The sequence below is a fragment of the Drosophila grimshawi genome, unplaced genomic scaffold (genome assembly GCF_018153295.1).
Source record: "Drosophila grimshawi isolate 15287-2541.00 unplaced genomic scaffold, ASM1815329v1 contig_311, whole genome shotgun sequence".
Classification (NCBI taxonomy): Eukaryota; Metazoa; Arthropoda; class Insecta; order Diptera; family Drosophilidae; genus Drosophila; species Drosophila grimshawi.
The window spans coordinates 23,192,609-23,210,725 of record NW_025063098.1 but is presented as its reverse complement, the minus strand read 5'-3'; the positions used below and the strand labels follow the sequence as shown (position 1 = coordinate 23,210,725).

The 18,117-nt window shown below is 39.2% G+C and overlaps 1 protein-coding gene across 1 annotated transcript; it reads right to left on the bottom strand.

Moving 5' to 3' along the window:
* Positions 1-14,101: 14,101 nt before the first annotated feature.
* On the bottom strand, positions 14,102-15,647 carry LOC6568410 (kunitz-type protease inhibitor 2). Its single transcript, XM_001994687.3, has 2 exons — positions 15,336-15,647; positions 14,102-14,427 (listed from the first exon to the last, which is right to left on the bottom strand). Exons 1-2 carry the CDS (start codon positions 15,460-15,462, stop codon positions 14,240-14,242), a joined length of 315 nt encoding a protein of 104 aa, XP_001994723.1. The 5' UTR covers positions 15,463-15,647; the 3' UTR covers positions 14,102-14,239.
* Between the last annotated feature and the right edge of the window lie 2,470 nt (positions 15,648-18,117).

Here is an 18,117-nt window from a genome sequence, read left to right as displayed (position 1 = left end):
AAAATACGCAATATCTTTTTCCACTAAAAATATACGTAAAAACGTGTGATTATAAAACATTGATTTATTTTCAAATTGGAACCTAAGTTCATGAATGTAGAAAGCCACGAACCGAAACTGATGGTGATACGCTGGTAAGATGTACATACATACACACACACACATATATATATATATATATATATATATATATATATATTTGTATGGCAATCGAATTTGCAATTAGTGAGTTCAATTCGAGACCAACTTCAATAGGAAAATACGTAACCATCTGCCGAATGTAAACTCACATTCAATTTAAAGCTCCAAATCGAAATGTTGCGTGACTTAATTAAATTGCAATGCCATTGAGCAGTAACAATAACACAACAGCATCCATGCCACCCATTTCCGACTACCAGCAATGGCGTCGCACCATCAACATTATCCATTTAGAAAAGATAATAGAGAGAGAGAGACGCCAGGACACGTGATATGAAAACGTGTACAATTTAATTTTTGAACTCGATACCTACACGTACAATGCCATTTAGTAACATACGCAGATCTAAAGCAAACATAAATATACCGTGCCTAATAGCTTCATGCTGCTGATGAGATAAGCTTAAACAAACGTTGCACGTTTGTATTTGAACGAGGTACATTGGTGCAGCTAATTTAAATGGAAGTCACCCCACACTGACCCGACAACCACTCAACTACAACCCAAATGACCACTTCCTTGGCCACGCACAATCAGCACATTGGCATATGGCATAATTATCGGATTGGTGCAACTAATCAGCGAGTGATTCAATACGAGTGGTCTCGGCAAATGTCTCCATTGTCGTGGCTACAAAAGAGACTTGTAAATTGCATTTGAAATGACAAGTGAGTCAACTACTCACACACATACACACATACACTCACACACACACACGTACTTATAGCCAGTGTCATAGGCAAATGTGAGTGTGGGTAAAGGGATAAGGCGCCAGGAGTGTGACTAATGTCGACGTGATGATGATTAAGTTGTTGTCCCATTGGGTGCGCATCGATGGCGCCTCGTGGGCGACGCCTTTGGGCGTGACCGTATACAACTATTGGAAGAGTCAGCGATTGAGTTAAGCTCCAGTGCCCGGTTTAAGTCCCAGCTCCATTTGCAGTGCCCTGGCCAATTTCTCAACCCACGCACGTGATTCAATTAGAGGCCTGGCCATGCCTCCAAAAGAAGCCACAACATTTTTGCCAATTGCCAATTTGCCAATCAGTCAGTGTCCCTCCGGGATTTGTAACGTTGACTTCTAATTATGCTAACAATTAGTTAAAGACGTGATGCCTTTGAACTATTCAGCTCCAGAGTTGACAGATAACAGTCCCCATGAAAATCTTAATAATAATTATTATCACTTGTGTATGACATTTGAAGCATTTGTACATTTCTTTTAATAATCAACATACTCTTAACCCTTTTAGAGCGATATTAGGCACTAATTCTGGAGTTAACTGGACTGACGGCAAGCTTTTGTTAATTAATGGTAGGTGGATCGCAGCATGGTAATGGGCTACTATGCGACCGGCTATACTTATGCATAAAGAAACCTATATATACCTATGTTTTGTGAATGGTATTCGGTTTCATCGCCAATTCCAGATAATTGCAATTGCAATTGCATCTTTCTTGGAGACAATTCTGACAACGCTTTGCGTAAGCTGACAGTCTGGAAAATGGCAGGAAAACGTGAGAAAATAGTCGTTGAGCGAAAATATGGGAGAGCTGGGATATTTGTGATAGCAGTGTAACTGGAAGCGGTAACCTGAACTGCCAGTCAAGCAGGACTTGTGGAGACAGGCACGATAACAAGCTGCCCTTTTCCATTACCCCACCGGGCTGAGCGTAGTGACAAACACAAACTGTGGGTTAAATCTTGGCAGGCAATGGGCAACATTCTCGTTCTCATCTGACAGCAGCAATTTGAGCTTGGATTTCATGTATGGCACTAGCCGGCGAATTGGATTGCTCTGCATTTTCGCCACCATCGTCTCTTTCGCACTTGTCAGTGCGTCTTTGAATGCTCAATTAAACTTGTGAACTGCAAAGCCCACGACCAACGAACGGAATTGAATTGTAATTGGGTATTGGCGTTTGCCGATTGCCGATTGCCGATTGAAAATCCCAATTTTTTGCATTGGCCTTTGTCCGTTGGCCACTAAAGGACAACGGTTTGACGTCGCGACCTCCTTGACAATTTGCTGCTCAGGCAACTTTATTGGCAAATCGGTTAAATTTCGAACATTTCGCTGCCTCATGAATTATTTACAGCTGCAGTTCGAACGGTGCCCGTGCTGCAGGTTTAGTGATATGTCTGTGGGCGTAACTCCAAAATCCATACAACAACGACAACAGCAAGAGCACAAAATTATTGGCAGCCATTTCTATAAGTCATGTTTACAAAACACTTACAAGTCGCACAGAGGTCGGAACAAACTGGTCTGACTGGCTGGCTGATTGGTTGACTGAATGGCAGATGAATGAACGAAGTTAATGAAACTTTATTGAGCGCAAGGCAGCCACTCGAGTAACGGCTGAGTGATTGACGGATTGACGAATTGAGTGACTCTCTCGTTGCTGACTGAATACGCCGCCATTTTGTAGAGCTTAATGAATTTTGCCAGTTGAGCGGAAACGGATATAATGCGCCAACATTTCGTAATGTGTAGCTAAACAAAACAGTAAACGCTTCATACGCGTGTATGCGTGAGTGTGTGTATGTGTGTGTGTTTGTTTGAGTGTGTGTGCGTGAGTGTATTGGGATTTTCTACGTGGCAATTGCAAAGTTTTCAATTGTGTTGGTCTTTATTGAAACACTTTTCATTTGCTTGCTCTTTGGTTTTTCTCATTTGCCAGCGTTTATCGCAGTCATTAGGCAACGACCTTTATTGCCCACCTCTCTCCCCCCACCCCTACCCCTTCACCCCTCAAGCATAAACCACCTTTTCCTTACTCTTATTGCTTTATCATTGCTGTGGGTGTTTTGTTTGCGTTATCTTCTCGTTTTTCCCATTCGACTTTTGTCTAAAGTTTTCCCAGATTTTTCTTTGCTTTGCTTTACTTTCATTTCCCATTGTGCTTGTGACTCGTATTACATTTGCGATCCTCGCAACAAATTTACATGCAAATAACTTTTTCAACTTTGGCACTTCATATGCCAGAGCAACAACAATAACGACACACGTGTGTCGCCTCAATTGCCACTTATCAGTTCATCGATGAGTTCGAAAAAAATAACTTATGCGGCTCATCGCCCCTCAAAAAAAAAAGTTTCTTTATTCGTTTTTTTGCTTTGATCTATTATATTTCGTATTTTGGCAGTCAGCAAATATCTGTCATTAATATGCGATTTTAATGGGCACATTAGTTTTGTCAAATCCGAGTCCTTTAATGGCCCTAAAGGGCTGAAAGCTACGCCCACCCACAAATCATTTGAGCAATGTTGCCACAATCTCACACACACACACACACTCATATACACAAACATTAACCACAACACGTGTGCTTGAATGGTTTAACCAGTTGAAATCATAAATTACGACAGGGACCGCATCAAACATACATACGCATCAAGTGATAACTTGCACAAACAGATCCTTCGACGAACGACACCACAGGGCCCGTTTGGGGCTTAAGGTGAGTTATTTGGATTGGCGGCCAGTTGGTTGGAGTTACAGGTGGCGAAACTGGCCAAAATTTGTCCGTTGGTCAGCTTATAAGTGATTTGTTTGGCCTGGTTGCAAATGCAGGTTCTGTCCTAGTCGCAACTGGTAATTAAAACGCATTTGCGCCGACAATTTGTCAACTAACCGTCGACGTCCCTCTGCAATTCTTGAAGTCCCTTTGACCATTTAAAATGCATAGCATGCAAATTGGCTATGCACCGCGAGCAGCGCCACCGAATTGGGGTTAGACAACTGCGGGCACAGACACACTAATCCCCCCCCTCCTCTCTCTCCTCTTTCACTGCTGATAAATTTTCAGCTGTACCCAGCTCAAGGCTTAAGGATTCTCATCTACCTTCAAGAGTGGCCTGTTGTTGTCCTCGTTGCCACTGTTGTATGCCTTGCCTCATACTCTTGCACCGCCTCGCTAACTTGTATTTGTTAATTTTGATTTGTTTGCAGCGTTTTATGATATTTGGAAGTGGGATACGCTGCGCCTGGTTTATGCAAAATTGATTTCGATAAGCGATTTTTGTATTTCTGTTCCTGTTGCCCTTATTCGCACTGTTTGCCAATCAATTTCGTTCGGTTTTGTTTTTGGCAAGTCAATATACGTTTCAGCAAATATTTTTGCATGTTAAGAGTTCTGTGTGTGTCTGTGCGCCCCGTGTATGTGTGTGTTGTTGTTGGTCTTGTTGATTTTGTATTTACCCTGTACCACATAATATTTCAAGACTGTCCTCTGCTTCTTAGCGGCCATGTGATCAGTTGAAAATTTTAAGATAATTAGAACTGATCTTCAGAATCTTAGTTTTAAATTAAATTAAATTTTGAGAGACTTAAGTTAAGAAGATATATCATTTTATGCATCTACTAATATACCTGTCTGAAAGAGTATTTCATGTAAAGAGTATTTCAACATACCGAATTTCATTAAATTTTTCGTTGTTGAAAAAATGTTTACTTTTAATTCTGGTTATTTCCAGAGCCATTTTAATAACGATAACAAAATATCTGCAGTGGTTGGGCAAACGCCATTTTTATAACAGCGAAATTACTCATTTAATGTAATAGCTTTTCTCGAGCAACACAATTTTGGTGTTATCCAACATCTAGACGATGCAATAGAAATTTAAATTTTCATCAACTAGAACTGAATATTCGAAGATGTATTTTAAGGAACTCATTTTCACACGTTGATCTCTAGCTAAAATAATGTCACATATCTAATATACACCTTCAAAATTTCATTGAAATGAGTTGGTTGTGTTTCTAATTTAGCTAAATATTCATTGTTCAAATAAGATGTGTTAAATATTTAATGCTATTTATTTTCCTGCTGATTTCTTGCAACTGTTACATTTTTGACGAAAAAAAGCGCAAACCAAAAAGCTTTAAATTTTAAGACACTTTAAATTATATATTTATATGCACCTACACAAAATGTTTTTCAAAATTCCATGCCAACAAATATTTCTAATTCACACTTTGGCCACCTCTCTCTTTTTCAATAAATGTTGATAGCTGAAAATTAAATTTACATTTAAATTGGTAGGCTTTAAAAAGAACACAAGTTAATGTTGTTTTTAAATTGATGCAATGCCAGTGTGATATAAAAAATACGTATACGTATTTATAATTAAAAAGTGTTCAAAATATATATACACACATACAAAAGTACGTATGTACAAATATAGAGAAATTTATGCCACTCGGTAAATGATTTCAGATTAACTGCGAATTATTTATGCATGCGTGTGCGTGTGTGTGTGTGTGTATGTGTGTGTGTGTGTGTGTTTGTGTCTGTATGCAGGTATGTGGTGTGCTTATATGCGGTTGCTGTCACCAAAACTGCGGCAGAAGCGGATATTGTAAACCGGAAATGGTAATAAACAAGCAACCTCATGAATTAATGCGGCTTAACGCCGTTTGCAATGTGATACGTAGTTACGGATATTTCATGTATTTGTTGTTGAGATGCTGTTGCTCTTATTTATCATGCAATTGATTTCTCGTTTCCCGTCCTCAAGCGCAATGCCCGCTTATTAATAAAAACAACGGATTTTCCATAGATTAACATTGATATATTACGGAAAATGTTTAGTTTATTGATGGTTAAAAAGATTTTGTGTTGCATAAAATATTTCCAGCTCATTGGAATTTTTTACTGAGTTGTTGCTTGGGGTGCCAACTGGTTATTTGGCAAATAGCACATTCTGGCACTATCCTCGCTTGCCTGTCAGCGCCTTTTTAATATTTCGCTGTTGACATCTCGCCGTGTGTGTTGTCCTCACTTTCTATTTGTCTCTCGCTCTATCTTGTTCTATCTTGTCTCTGTCACCCTGCATATTTTATTCGATTTTTTGTTGTTGAATTTCATTAAAATTTGCGCCCATTTGCCATAATTTGTAATTTTTTTTTTGCTGTCATACGAACGACAGCTGCGTCCCAGCCCTCAACGACCCGTGCAACCAGTGAGTGCTACAACAGATGAGCATGACAAGTAAATCGCATGCGATGTTTTTGAGCAAAAGAAAATTACAAAAAAATTGTTGGTCGTCGATATTGCTGCACTTGACGATGCCCTGTAACGAACTCATATATTTGTTTCCTTAATTCTGTTAACATATTTATTCCTGTAAGACAAAACATCGATATTTTAGTTTTGAACTACATATATAGTCAATAATTATCTTATATTTTCTAGAAAATTGTCAAGGCCTATAGCCTTAGCTTATAATAACTCTAAAGTGCTTACCTGTAAGAAATATTATATTTTATTTGAGATCGATGACATCATTAAAGCACTGAGAAAGAAATATGATCAAGTCAACCTAGTCACTTTCGTTGATATTTTTACACTGCTCAAGAAAATGTGGTATTTATAAACATATATTAACATGCAACCATCAGCATCTCGCATTTCTGGATGCAATATTTATTGCAATCCAATGGAATGCCAGACAGAGTCAGAAATGACAGCTACGTTGATATGTAGTATATATTTATATATATACTACAATGAATATTTTTATATACGAAAAAAGCATACATAGTTGATTTTGCGTGTGATTAAGAAGTAGATTTATCTGTTGCTGTCAAAGTTGGCACTGATTTTTACCATGGTTATTTGATTTAACTTTTTGAATTCACATCACTCATCCGCCCGGTTTCAATTTGAATGCAGCTGCCAATGTGTATTGAAGGCAGCATTAAACACTGCCAACTTTCATGTGGCTGGGGCTAATGCATTTCGCATTAATTTCGCAGCACGGCAATTGGCAGTTAGATGCATACGAAGATGAAAATGAATTGCTGAATATTAGTTAAATCGCATTTGACGTTTCCTAAGTTTGGCGTTAAGTTTTGGCTGACGACACGTACACGACGGAGAGCAACGAGGGGAATAAGGGCTGCGTTTGGCATAAATAGTTATACAACAACGGACATATTGATAAATGAGCGCATTTGTGAAGCGCCTTTTGGGGCTGGTGTATAAGGCAAGCAGCAACAACGAAGCATTCAACTATTTCAATGGCAAATGGCTCGAAGCGAACGTCGCTGCGATGTTGGCGAAAAATGACTTTAGTGCCAAGCGTGCGAATTTCCAACGTTCGCTATATGCACACATATATACTCAGCCACATACACTCACGTACACACATACACACACACACACATATATATATATATATCCTGACACACGGGTTGAGAAACAAATGCTTGCAAATATTTCTGCAGCTGTGATTCCCTTCCCTTCACACAACGCCATGAGGGAAGTATAAATAGAGAAGAAAATGGAAAATGGGGGTTGTATTGCGTTTGGTTATACTTGGTTCTATGCCGTTATTTTTCCATCGAATGCGCCACAATGAGTCAATTTTTTAACATTTATTTGACAGAAATTTTCATTTATTTTGCTTAGCTCATTTCAACGGGGGCAAAACGAAAAAATTTAATTAAATTGAAATTAATTTGACTGGATTCAGCCGCCACCGCCAGAACTATTAATAATGGCCACCATGTGAATGTACGCGTAGACGCTGCTGAGTGAGCGATGAGTGCGTGAGTGGAGCCTGAGTGGGGGTGAGTGCATGTGAGTGCTGTGCTATGGCAAGACAAATGCGCGCAAAATAAATTCTCATGTTGCGCTTTTGAAGCTGCCCGTCAAAATTGCAGAGCGGAAGCCAAGCCAAGCCAGAGCCAAACAGACACATTTACAGACACTGAATATCCAACCAGCAACAACCCACCCACGAACCACTGGCACCACTCAACTGCTAGACTGGTAGCAATAAATCATTGCATACGCTGTGGCGCACTGAGTAGAAAATTCCTCCAAGCAGCGGCGGCACATAATTAATTAAATTTCACTTTTGCACAAAAATATCACACATACGCGATATGTTGTGTATTGGACTTCACTCTGACACTTGGCATTGACATACGCACAAATACAATATAGACAGATAGATAGATAGAGATCCCAGAACATTTTTATGGAGCTGCAGAACGTGCCCAAAATATATCGTTAACTCTCACAATGCAAAAAACTTTCGCCGAGGAGCGCTATAAATCGCGAGCTGCTTCAGTTTTTGGTGACGCTCGGGCGCCGTTTTGGGAACGCTTGAATGCTGACAGCTGTGTGGCAATGCGATGGGGCGATGGCCAGACGGGTTTCACTAGGCGTGGCATGTATTTTAAAGGTTGTCGCTGGGCAAGAGCTAGCACCAAATGCCACGCGCCACAACGTGCCTAAGTCAAATAAATAACAAACATTGGCGGACAGCCGCTGAATTTATGGCCAGGAGGTAGAAAGTGACATTTTTAAAGGCACCTTCATATGGCACAAGCCAAATGAAAATATGTGTTAAGCAGCTGATGCTTTAAATGAGGTGGTATTGGAGTTTTATAAACCGACTGGCGGGACTCGTCGGTAATGTCGGTAATGTCGGGACTTTCGGGACTGCCTGGCCTGCTGTGATAGCTCAAATGAGCGACTCGGCGAGCTGTCATCTCTAACGTGCACATCATTGGGCATTAGGTATGCATGCCATTGCGCATTGGCGGAATAAGAGCCATGGGTCTGAGCAATGCGCCCAGAGACAATGACAAGGACGATCAAGTGGCGAGGACAAAGATGAGCAGCGATGCGTAGCGACAAATGGTAGCCTGTGCTTCGATAATGAAGTTAAAAATTCCATACATTCAAACACAAAATGACTGACAGGCAGGCGGGCAGATGAACGGACTGCAGGGACTGGCAGACAGACAGACAGATAGATGGCTAAGCGTCTGACAGAGAGACAAGCTTGCAGCTGTTCTTGTTCTTGTTGTTGCTGAGCGGCATTTGCCTTTGGTATTTATGAGTACGTTGTCCTTGATATGCCTGCGGAATTACTAAATGTCCCTGACTTGACACTAACTCACACGAACACACACAGGCGACACTCACAATCACGCACAAGCACACTCACACTCACACACACACGCACGCATCATCAGCCCTTCATTCATTCATTCATTCATATACAAACACTCTGGCTTCCGTTTGCCTGCGTCTGAGCTGTTGCCTAACACTGACTGCAATATGTTTGCTTGCCACGCCCACATCAGCTCCAGCATCAGCGGCAAAAGCACCAGCTCCCTTGGCAGCTGCACACGTACACCTCTTTACATACTTACATAGGGTATTTTAAGGAATACTCGACATTCTTAAGCATATTATTTTGATGAAGTTGATTTGCTCATTTTATATAGTTTCCACAATATAAATAAGATAAAGTTTGGTAAGAATGTGTTTCTCAGATTTAAAATAACTTTTGAAAAGTGAATCGAACTGGATCACAGTTTGAGCTGTCATTGAACGTTTCGTTGGACAACTTAGGTATTTAATTAAAAGACTTAATATTTGTCTATTTATCATTTCAACTGTGTGACAATAATGTGAATTTATCATATTTTTTCCGTGTTTTTTGTCATTTATTTTGGATTACTCGCTACATCAATTATCATCTGTACTGATAACAAGTGCGTATATATAACAATACGTATAAGTGCTTAATTTTGAAACTTTTATTTGGTTTTTAAGATTGTTTAATAATTCAGCGCTCGAATCAATTATTGCATATTGTTAATTATTCATGTTAAGTTAACAATCATTTTTGATTGATTCATTAGTAAGTCTGCCAGGGTATCCACTATTCGACTGTCCATAGCCCACTGCTCTTTCTTAATATTTGCTGATGTATGTTTGTGTGCGGGTATGTGTATGTGCATATATTTTTTATCTCATACGTGCAGCAATGTCTGGCCATGTCTTCAAATTTAAATAGGAATAGCATGTTGATGTTATTCGACGTAGGTTTATATTTAATTTAATTTCCGAGTGTAGTGTATGTGCGTGTCTGTGTCTGTGTCCGTGTTTTTCTTCCATAAATACATATGTATTTTAATTTATTTGTATGCAAGCAAGAAGCTTCAACAAACTAACAACATCAGCATACAACAACGGGTAAATCCACTTGACTGCTCTTGAGGCATGCTTCCAAGAGTGCCACTCCCATTACAGACCCAGTGGAAAGTGACTCTCGTTGTAAGCTCTGTAAGGATGCGTGTAAGGCGACACAATGTCGAAGCGAATGCAACAATGTCGACCTCGAATAATGCTGCAGTTTTTGCTTCTTCGTGTTGACACAATACTCTGTTGCGTATACGCACCAGTGGACGGTGTATGCGCACGAAAATCACAGTTTTAGCTAGAGACATAAAGTGCTGCATTGGGATGTAAGCGTGGCAGCAGCAGAAGCAATAGCAGCAGCTTGAGTGCCAACAAGTGTAAGTTGCCTGCTCGGCTGATCAGGTAAGTGCAGATAACAACTCAAGTGGCCTGAGAGCCAGGTGTGTGCTCGTTTGTGTGTGTTTGTGTGTGTGTGTGTGTTGGTGTGTGTGTGTTTGCAAAAACTGTACTTCAGCTTGTGCATGAAATCAAGCAGAATGAGAAACCAATTTGTGTGAAAATACAAAGGCAACAGAGAAGAAATGAAATTGGCCAAAGGGGTGTCGGCCGACTTTGCCTTAAGTTCGCATTGGATTTGGGGTTTCTGGTTTAGGGTTTGGTGTTGGCAAAAACAAACTTTTTAAATCGTTGCAAAGTCAAAAGTAATAAATTGCCAGCCAACTTTTTGTGCCATAAGAACTTGTCACAGGAATTTTAATTCAATTTGACCCACAAAAAAAAAAACCAAAAGATGAATCAAACAAAAAACCTAGCAACATAGCTTTGGTTCATTCAGAGAAAAGCATTCCAAAATTATTTAAACGGAAAAATAGTTAAAGCTCTCCGATGTATATATAGTGGTAGTTTCTCTGTGTGTGTGTGTGTTTGTGTGTGCTTATACTGTTGTGCGGTGCACTCAAATGCTGTACGGTTAACCGGCTTGGGCCAGAGAGACTAACATTATTTGATCCACATAAATGAAGCCCAAAGTCAGTGGGGCATGCAACAGCCAAGTCCTGCGAGTTGCATGTGTGCAGACCAATGCAGCTGTGCGTGTGCTTATGAGCAAGGTGTGTACGTGTGTGAGCAAGGTCGTTTGCCCACTCAATGTGATAGAAGGTGACGGCAACGGCGTCTGTGGCTGTGGCTGTGGCTGCGGCTGCGGCTGAATGTGCGCCGCAGTGGAAATGCACCCGAATAAACACAAAATTTATATGAACACATGGGAACACATGGTCTACTTGCATTCGAACCACCATCTTTCCTTTACTCCATGTCACAAATTTAACTAAATCTGTATTCGTGTGCAGTAACAAAAGCAATAGGGTCGTTCAATGAATTACTTTAGACTTAAATTGGGTTTATGGCTTTAACCCAGTCCAAAAGCTCATTTTCTTTTGCACAATAGATACATATACTGACATAAGCATAGTTGGACTATGAAATAACTATCTGTTATGCACTTAGATAAATAATAAAATCCAATTTAATATTTAGTGAAAGTAGAACATAAATTGAAAATGATATATAATATTCGAAAATACCATTAGAACTGTGAGAACAGTTGGAGTTTCCACTTGAGAATAAATGGAATGAATATACCCAATATGTCCTTGCTTGCAGAATATAAACAAACGGTAGCAGCGGCATTTTACAAATCCATTTACATTTTTCATTTGAGAAAATCATTTTTGCATCTCACATTTTTGTTCACTTTGTCAAAGACAAGACGGGCAGCCGGGGAACTCTCAGAAATAATGTTTTCGGGGTGTAGACTACTGGACAGAAAACACCACCACACACACAGAGAGAGACACAGATACACATTTGGATGACTTTATGTGGCACATCAAGAAGAAAACTTTTTTGGTTGACAAAAAGTACGGTGTCACTTTTATAGAGTACAGTTTTGGCCTGATGTTCGCCAGAGGTCTATCCGGCGAGAGCATTTTGACAAATGCGGCACATGCTGATTGACCTTTGGCATATTAAAGCAACAAAAAAAAAAAAATAAAATGGCCACGTCTTCCACAGGTCACCTACTTACTGAGCTTTCTTTGCAAATGATGCCCACAACTGTCCTCTCTCATTGTGCCTGCTCTGCGTTTTCTGGCTACTTTCAATTTATACCCTATACTCATAAAACATCATCAACATATTGGCATAATACAAGTAAAAAAAATTATGTATTCTCATATATATTGTTGATCAGAGTCAGCGTGTCCTTTGCGCCCAAGAAGCTCGGCTTAAATGTGGGCTTAAGAATTTATGGACTAAGTTTAATTTATTTTTATATATGTGCGATTGCCAATTACTGCGGAAACGTTTGTTAGCTAACCTGAATTGATTGACATAATTTTACAATTTAACATTCTATACACATTTAATTATGGAAGTTCACATTTTTTGTGCACTTCGTTGGACCATTGTTCGTAAAGGGTATCTTCCAGTTAAGCACACTCGACTAGAGCATTTTATCTTGTGTTTTTTTTTCTGCGCTGTTTTGCTCAATGGCCATATAAAACTCAATTGGGTCGTTAAATAAAAAAATTGTGATAAATAATCAAATTACACGCATTTGATGCTTGCCAAGATTTGGCGTTTTTGAATTTTTATGCCAACGAATTTGGGATTATTTGGTGGGATTTCCATTTTTGTGCGCTCGCCTGCTGACGAGGCGCATTATTTATGGCCAGGCGTTGATTTTGGTAAAGCGATTATGAGGCCTGTTAGGCATTTGGATAATGATACGAGAGAGTGGCCCGAGTGGTTCAGGCCAATGAATTCAATTGCGTTTTCAATTATCATTCACATGCCCGGCATTTGTGACAGGCATCCTTGGACCATATTGCGGTCAACTCGTCGCTGTTTAAACGCTTCAAATTTCCAATTAAAACTAACTAATTTCATGCAAATTACCCAAGGTGTGCGAATTTTCTACTGCCAATCATATTCGTGGTGCAAATTTTTTTCTTTTCTTTTTTTTAGCATACAATTTTAAAATCAGCACCATATGACTCAAGTGTGGGTGTGTGTGTCTGTGTTAATGTATGTGTGATGTGGTTTAATGAGGATGTTAGTGGTATTGCCGTTGTTGCTGTCACTTTAACACATTTATGTGCTGCTGCCGTCAACGGCAACGTGTCTGGCGATGCCGTAATGTACTTGATTGGCACTTGTTTCTGCATAGCTATCGAACAGCAACGTTCACTTTCTCCACAAGCCTTTAAAGTGTGCGTGTGCATTGCTTGGTGGTGACAGGTAAAACAATCGACTGTCAAAAGCCATCGCAGTACTCCATGCAATTGCTGCGGTCGATCAGTTTGCCTGGTCTGCCATTTAAGAGGTATCCGTTTAGCAGTTTGTTGTTGAACGGCACATATATATGCATTAAGTTAATGTGGCTGTTGTGCTTAAACTATTTTAATTAGCAGTAAAAAGATCAGCTCTCGAAATGGCTAGCAGCCATCGACCCGTAGACAGGCCTTTGATGTGGTCTTGACATTTGCACTGACAATGCCCGGCTGACATCCAGTATACTCGGGCAGTGCGTCAGCGCTAAAAGCCCACGGGTCCGTGGACTAAGAGCCAGTATCAGCATCAGCAGCAGCAGCAGCATCGGCATCGGCATCAAAATCAAAATCAAAGTCAACGGGGGCCATTGGCGACATTGTCATGGGGGCATGTCAAGGCGTTATTTGATACGCAAGCTGTCAATGCGCTGACAGTTTCCACATTTTTCATAACTCGTTCGTTCGGCCAGTGGCAGTTGCCAGTGGCAGCAGCAAAGTGCCGCACTTTCACTTGCTGTACTAACAGCTTACAACAAGTACTTGTCAAATTTGTCTATTTTGGCGGCTGCATTCCGCATATTGGTCCTCGATCAAAGGTGGGAAACAGTTTTGGCTTGCTCTGTTGCTTGTATTTGTGCTCAATACTTAGCCTATACATTTTTATGTATGGTACATATAAACTTATGAACTAAGTGGATGTGTAACTGAATGTTGAAACTGTGTGCATAAGTGAGTGTGCGATTTTGGTTATTCATTCGTCGCCACAACGCGACTCACAGCTCTTCTGCGTGCAGAAGCGATTCCGATTTCCATTGCAACCCTTGTAGGTGAATGGGCGGCAGGCGCCCTTGTCGTAGTACCAGCGGGTCAGGGTCCTTGTCTGGTCCTTGCTGCTGCAGTAATTTCCCTCGTTGCGGCCCACATAGCAGTTGACATTATCTGCAAATGTCGCAAAAGGAACTTGCTGTTTAATTAAGCAATTAATTGGTTAATCGACTCCTTCAAGTGCTTATAAATGATGCATTATTTCAACGCTTCAATGACTATTCCAACCAAATGGGCCCATTTGGTGCAATTAAAATTGATTTCCCTAGGAATAAGCAACATATTTGCTCTTACAATTTTGGCAAAATAGTGCACAAGTCAAAGCCAACTGACAATAATTTTGGCAGTGATTCCTAACCACAATTGCGTCGAAAATTTTAAGCGTGTAACAGAAATTAGGTGGAACAATGTTTATTTTCAAAAGATTTCCAAAAATTGTTCACAGCGTATCGTTAGCTATAGCAAATAGAGTGCTGATTTGAAATATTATTTTAACTTTTAGTTTTGGCAGTGTTTAGATTAAACGCTATTAAAATCAAAATTAACATAAAACTCAAATCTCTTGTTATTTCTCACAAAATGTTATTACAATGGATAACAAAATTCCACGGAACGTATATTATAGAATAATAAAAATTATAATTGACAAATATTTTAACGGTATTTTCTCAAAATTAAATGCACGGAATTTATGAGCAATTTTGTACATTAATTACTTTTAAATGTCATCTGCCTTAATGTCTAATTTCTAAATAGATAATAGAATACAATAAAGGCAACATCAACATGGTCTCGTTGTGAATACCACGCAATGGAATGAATATTTTAATGACTAATCCACATACCACAAAGTAGTCAATGTTATTTATAGAATTATGTAATTTTTTTTTTTGCAAATAGACGTCAGCATAAAACTCATTATTGGAATTTATAGTTGAATTTCAAAATTGCCGGTAATCATTATACTTTGCATGGGGTCTATTTAATGGTATTTTTAGACAATAATTATGTTCTTAACGTACTTAGCTCTTTGCATGCGGCGTCTCCAGATCCAACTGCCTCAATTTCCACAGTATGAGTCAACAGTATGACAGAGATGAGGCAGACAAGTGCCAGAGACAGGAACGTCAAATTGAATTTCAAATTCATTTTTTTCTTTTCACACCAAACACCTCACAGCGAAAAGTAGCAGAATGCAACCAAACGAAGATCGACAAGAGAAATCTACTTGACTGTATACGGATTTTGGTGGCTATTCCAATGGTTTCGTCGTATATTTTTAAGTACTTTGCGCCACTTTGACAATAGCCGCGACGTGGACCGACGAGTCGAGTGAACTGAAGACTGTCTGGGACATACTTTTAGTTTATATGCGAAATGCCGGAAATTTTGACGATATTTTGGCCCGAACTCACAACGAGCATGTGGCTGGTCCCATTCTCGTGATACTTTTGTGGTTTACATTTTTTTGTTGCTTCGAAAATTCGAAAATACTTTGAGCAATTGTCCATCTGGCCAGCCATTCATCCATTCACCCATGCATCCATCCATCAATCCATCCATCAATCTAGCCACTCGTGCAATCGCCCAAGCGCTTTGTGTCCATACATGCTAAGAAGGGGCGGCTATTTTCGGTCCACAAATATATTTTGCGGGGCCCGGCAATTGCACTTAGCGTTATCTAGAGGCGTTTACTTTGCGCTCGTTTGCATAATTTCCAACTTATTGAATATATTCCACATAATTAATTTTAATTATTTGTGTTCTCTCTTTTTTGCAATCATTTGAATTAATTTTGATAAGATAAGAAAAGGCCAAAGGGTCGGCCGGTCTCTCGGTCTCTCTGTCTCTCAGTCGACTGTCAACTGTCGACTGTCGACCCAGTCAAGGGTTCATTTCCATTGTCTCTAATTACAATTGGGCGGCATTTGTTTTATATTTTTCAGTGTCACACCCTTTTACATAGTACCCATTTGACAAGTGATCGCCCTTTGCTTCAAGTCAAGGGGCACTCGCAAAAATCAATCTTCATTTTAGATTCAATTTAAATTTTCAAAAGTATTTGATTTGCTGGGGGTCGAATCAAAAATAAAATATATATATCTCGACGGTGGATGTATTTCTGCAAAATGTCGATTAAATTTTGCACATCACAAATGGGGGAAAATTACGCGACACTTAATCAGAACCTTACTTAAGATTAAGGGATATACACATGTACCAAAAAGACGCTTAATGCGCATCGAAATGTCCTTAAATAAGAGATTGATGTGCCAGGTTGATAAAAATATGTACATAGTCTGTGTCAAAGTGATTTCAGTCTGCAAAAGAAATTTCCAGTCCATTGAAGTCAGCGCTGTGCCTGAAATTTTGGTACTACACGTTGTACGATTAATTGGCAAGTGCAATCACCAGAAAAGTACTAATGAATGAATATATTTCGCGCAAAGACAACCATTAATGAAACTGTCACACAATCACGCGAAAGCCAGTTTGCCAGCAGTTGTCATTGGCACACGAGAAATCAGGGCATGCCTTATATTTGCAGTCGTTGGACAAAATGCCAACATACATTTTAATTGGACGCTCTGCATTTAAAAGGTTCTCGTTTGGCGAAATTTATCAGGAAAAGCAAAAATTGTAAAAGGATGCAGCAACCACCAAAATGGAAGTCTTAACGAAAAACCCGGCTGAGGTATACAAACTCAATCAAGTGAATGGAGCTGTCATGCTGACAAGCACCAAAGCTGATCAAAGCACTAGCCAGCAGCGAACAGCGGTAAATGAGTTGACATATATATGATGTATCAGTGACAGCAAATCAATATATACTTAAATGCATGAGCCGCATCCAGTCGATATTATTTGGCAAGAGATAGCTTTTGACTATTACATACTATGAATATTACAACTTAAGCAAGGTAATTAAATTGCAAGTCTTTTGCTTTTAAATAAGCAATATTCCTTAAAGGTATTTATCAAATATTTTGCATTGACTCGTCAACAAAATTGACCAGTTGATAAATACCGAGACGATTTAACGAATGGAAGGACACTTCATAATTCCAATACATAATTGGTCTTGGAGGATACAAAAAAAGAAAAGAAAAAACAAGGATGAAAAACAAAGCAACCGTTGATTTCAGCGTTTCCTTTAGCCGACTCCGTAATACAATGTTGTAACTTATGATTTTCCACTTGTTTTGACAATTTGGCGATTTCTGATTTTTACGTCTTTAAATTTAACGGGCATTTTCAACGCAGTCGACCAAAAGTTATTTTTAATGGCTGCACTTGAACGTGCCGAAAGGCGATGCGAGTTCAAAGCATATTTTCGCTGACTACATCCATAATATTAAGCAGTAAAGGTATGCGAAACAGGAACAGGTTCAAGCTCTGGACTCATTGGTTACACAAATACAGAAAATCTTTAATTTTGTGATATGCGGCGATTCTTTATTATTCTGTTTAAGTTTTTACTTTATTTTTTTCATCTTATTATTTTAAAATTCTTGTTGAATTGCTTTTTATATTTTTGTGACTCTTTTCGACTTTTGGGTTTTCCTTGACAATGCCGCAAATTGAGGAAATGAATCATTTGAATGATTGACTTCCGGCTCTTAGCCACTGCAGTTGTCAATCGAAGTGAAAGTAGTTTCTTTTTTTGTTTAATTTCAAATGCTTAACTAACTAAAAAAGTGTTGCATTTTTTGATGGGGTATGTGTGTAGCATTTATTCAACAATTTTTAAAATATGGAATTAGGTGACACATTTTACAGCAGACTTTGACTATTGAAGCTGCA

Coding starts and splice junctions, on each gene's coding strand:
- LOC6568410 (XM_001994687.3), bottom strand. CDS start 15,462: ATGAATTTGAAATTCAATTTGACGTTCCTGTCTCTGGCACTTGTCTGC. Junction 14,428..15,335: donor CGCCGCATGCAAAGAGCTAA/GTACGTTAAGAA, acceptor CGACATTTGCAG/ATAATGTCAACTGCTATGTG.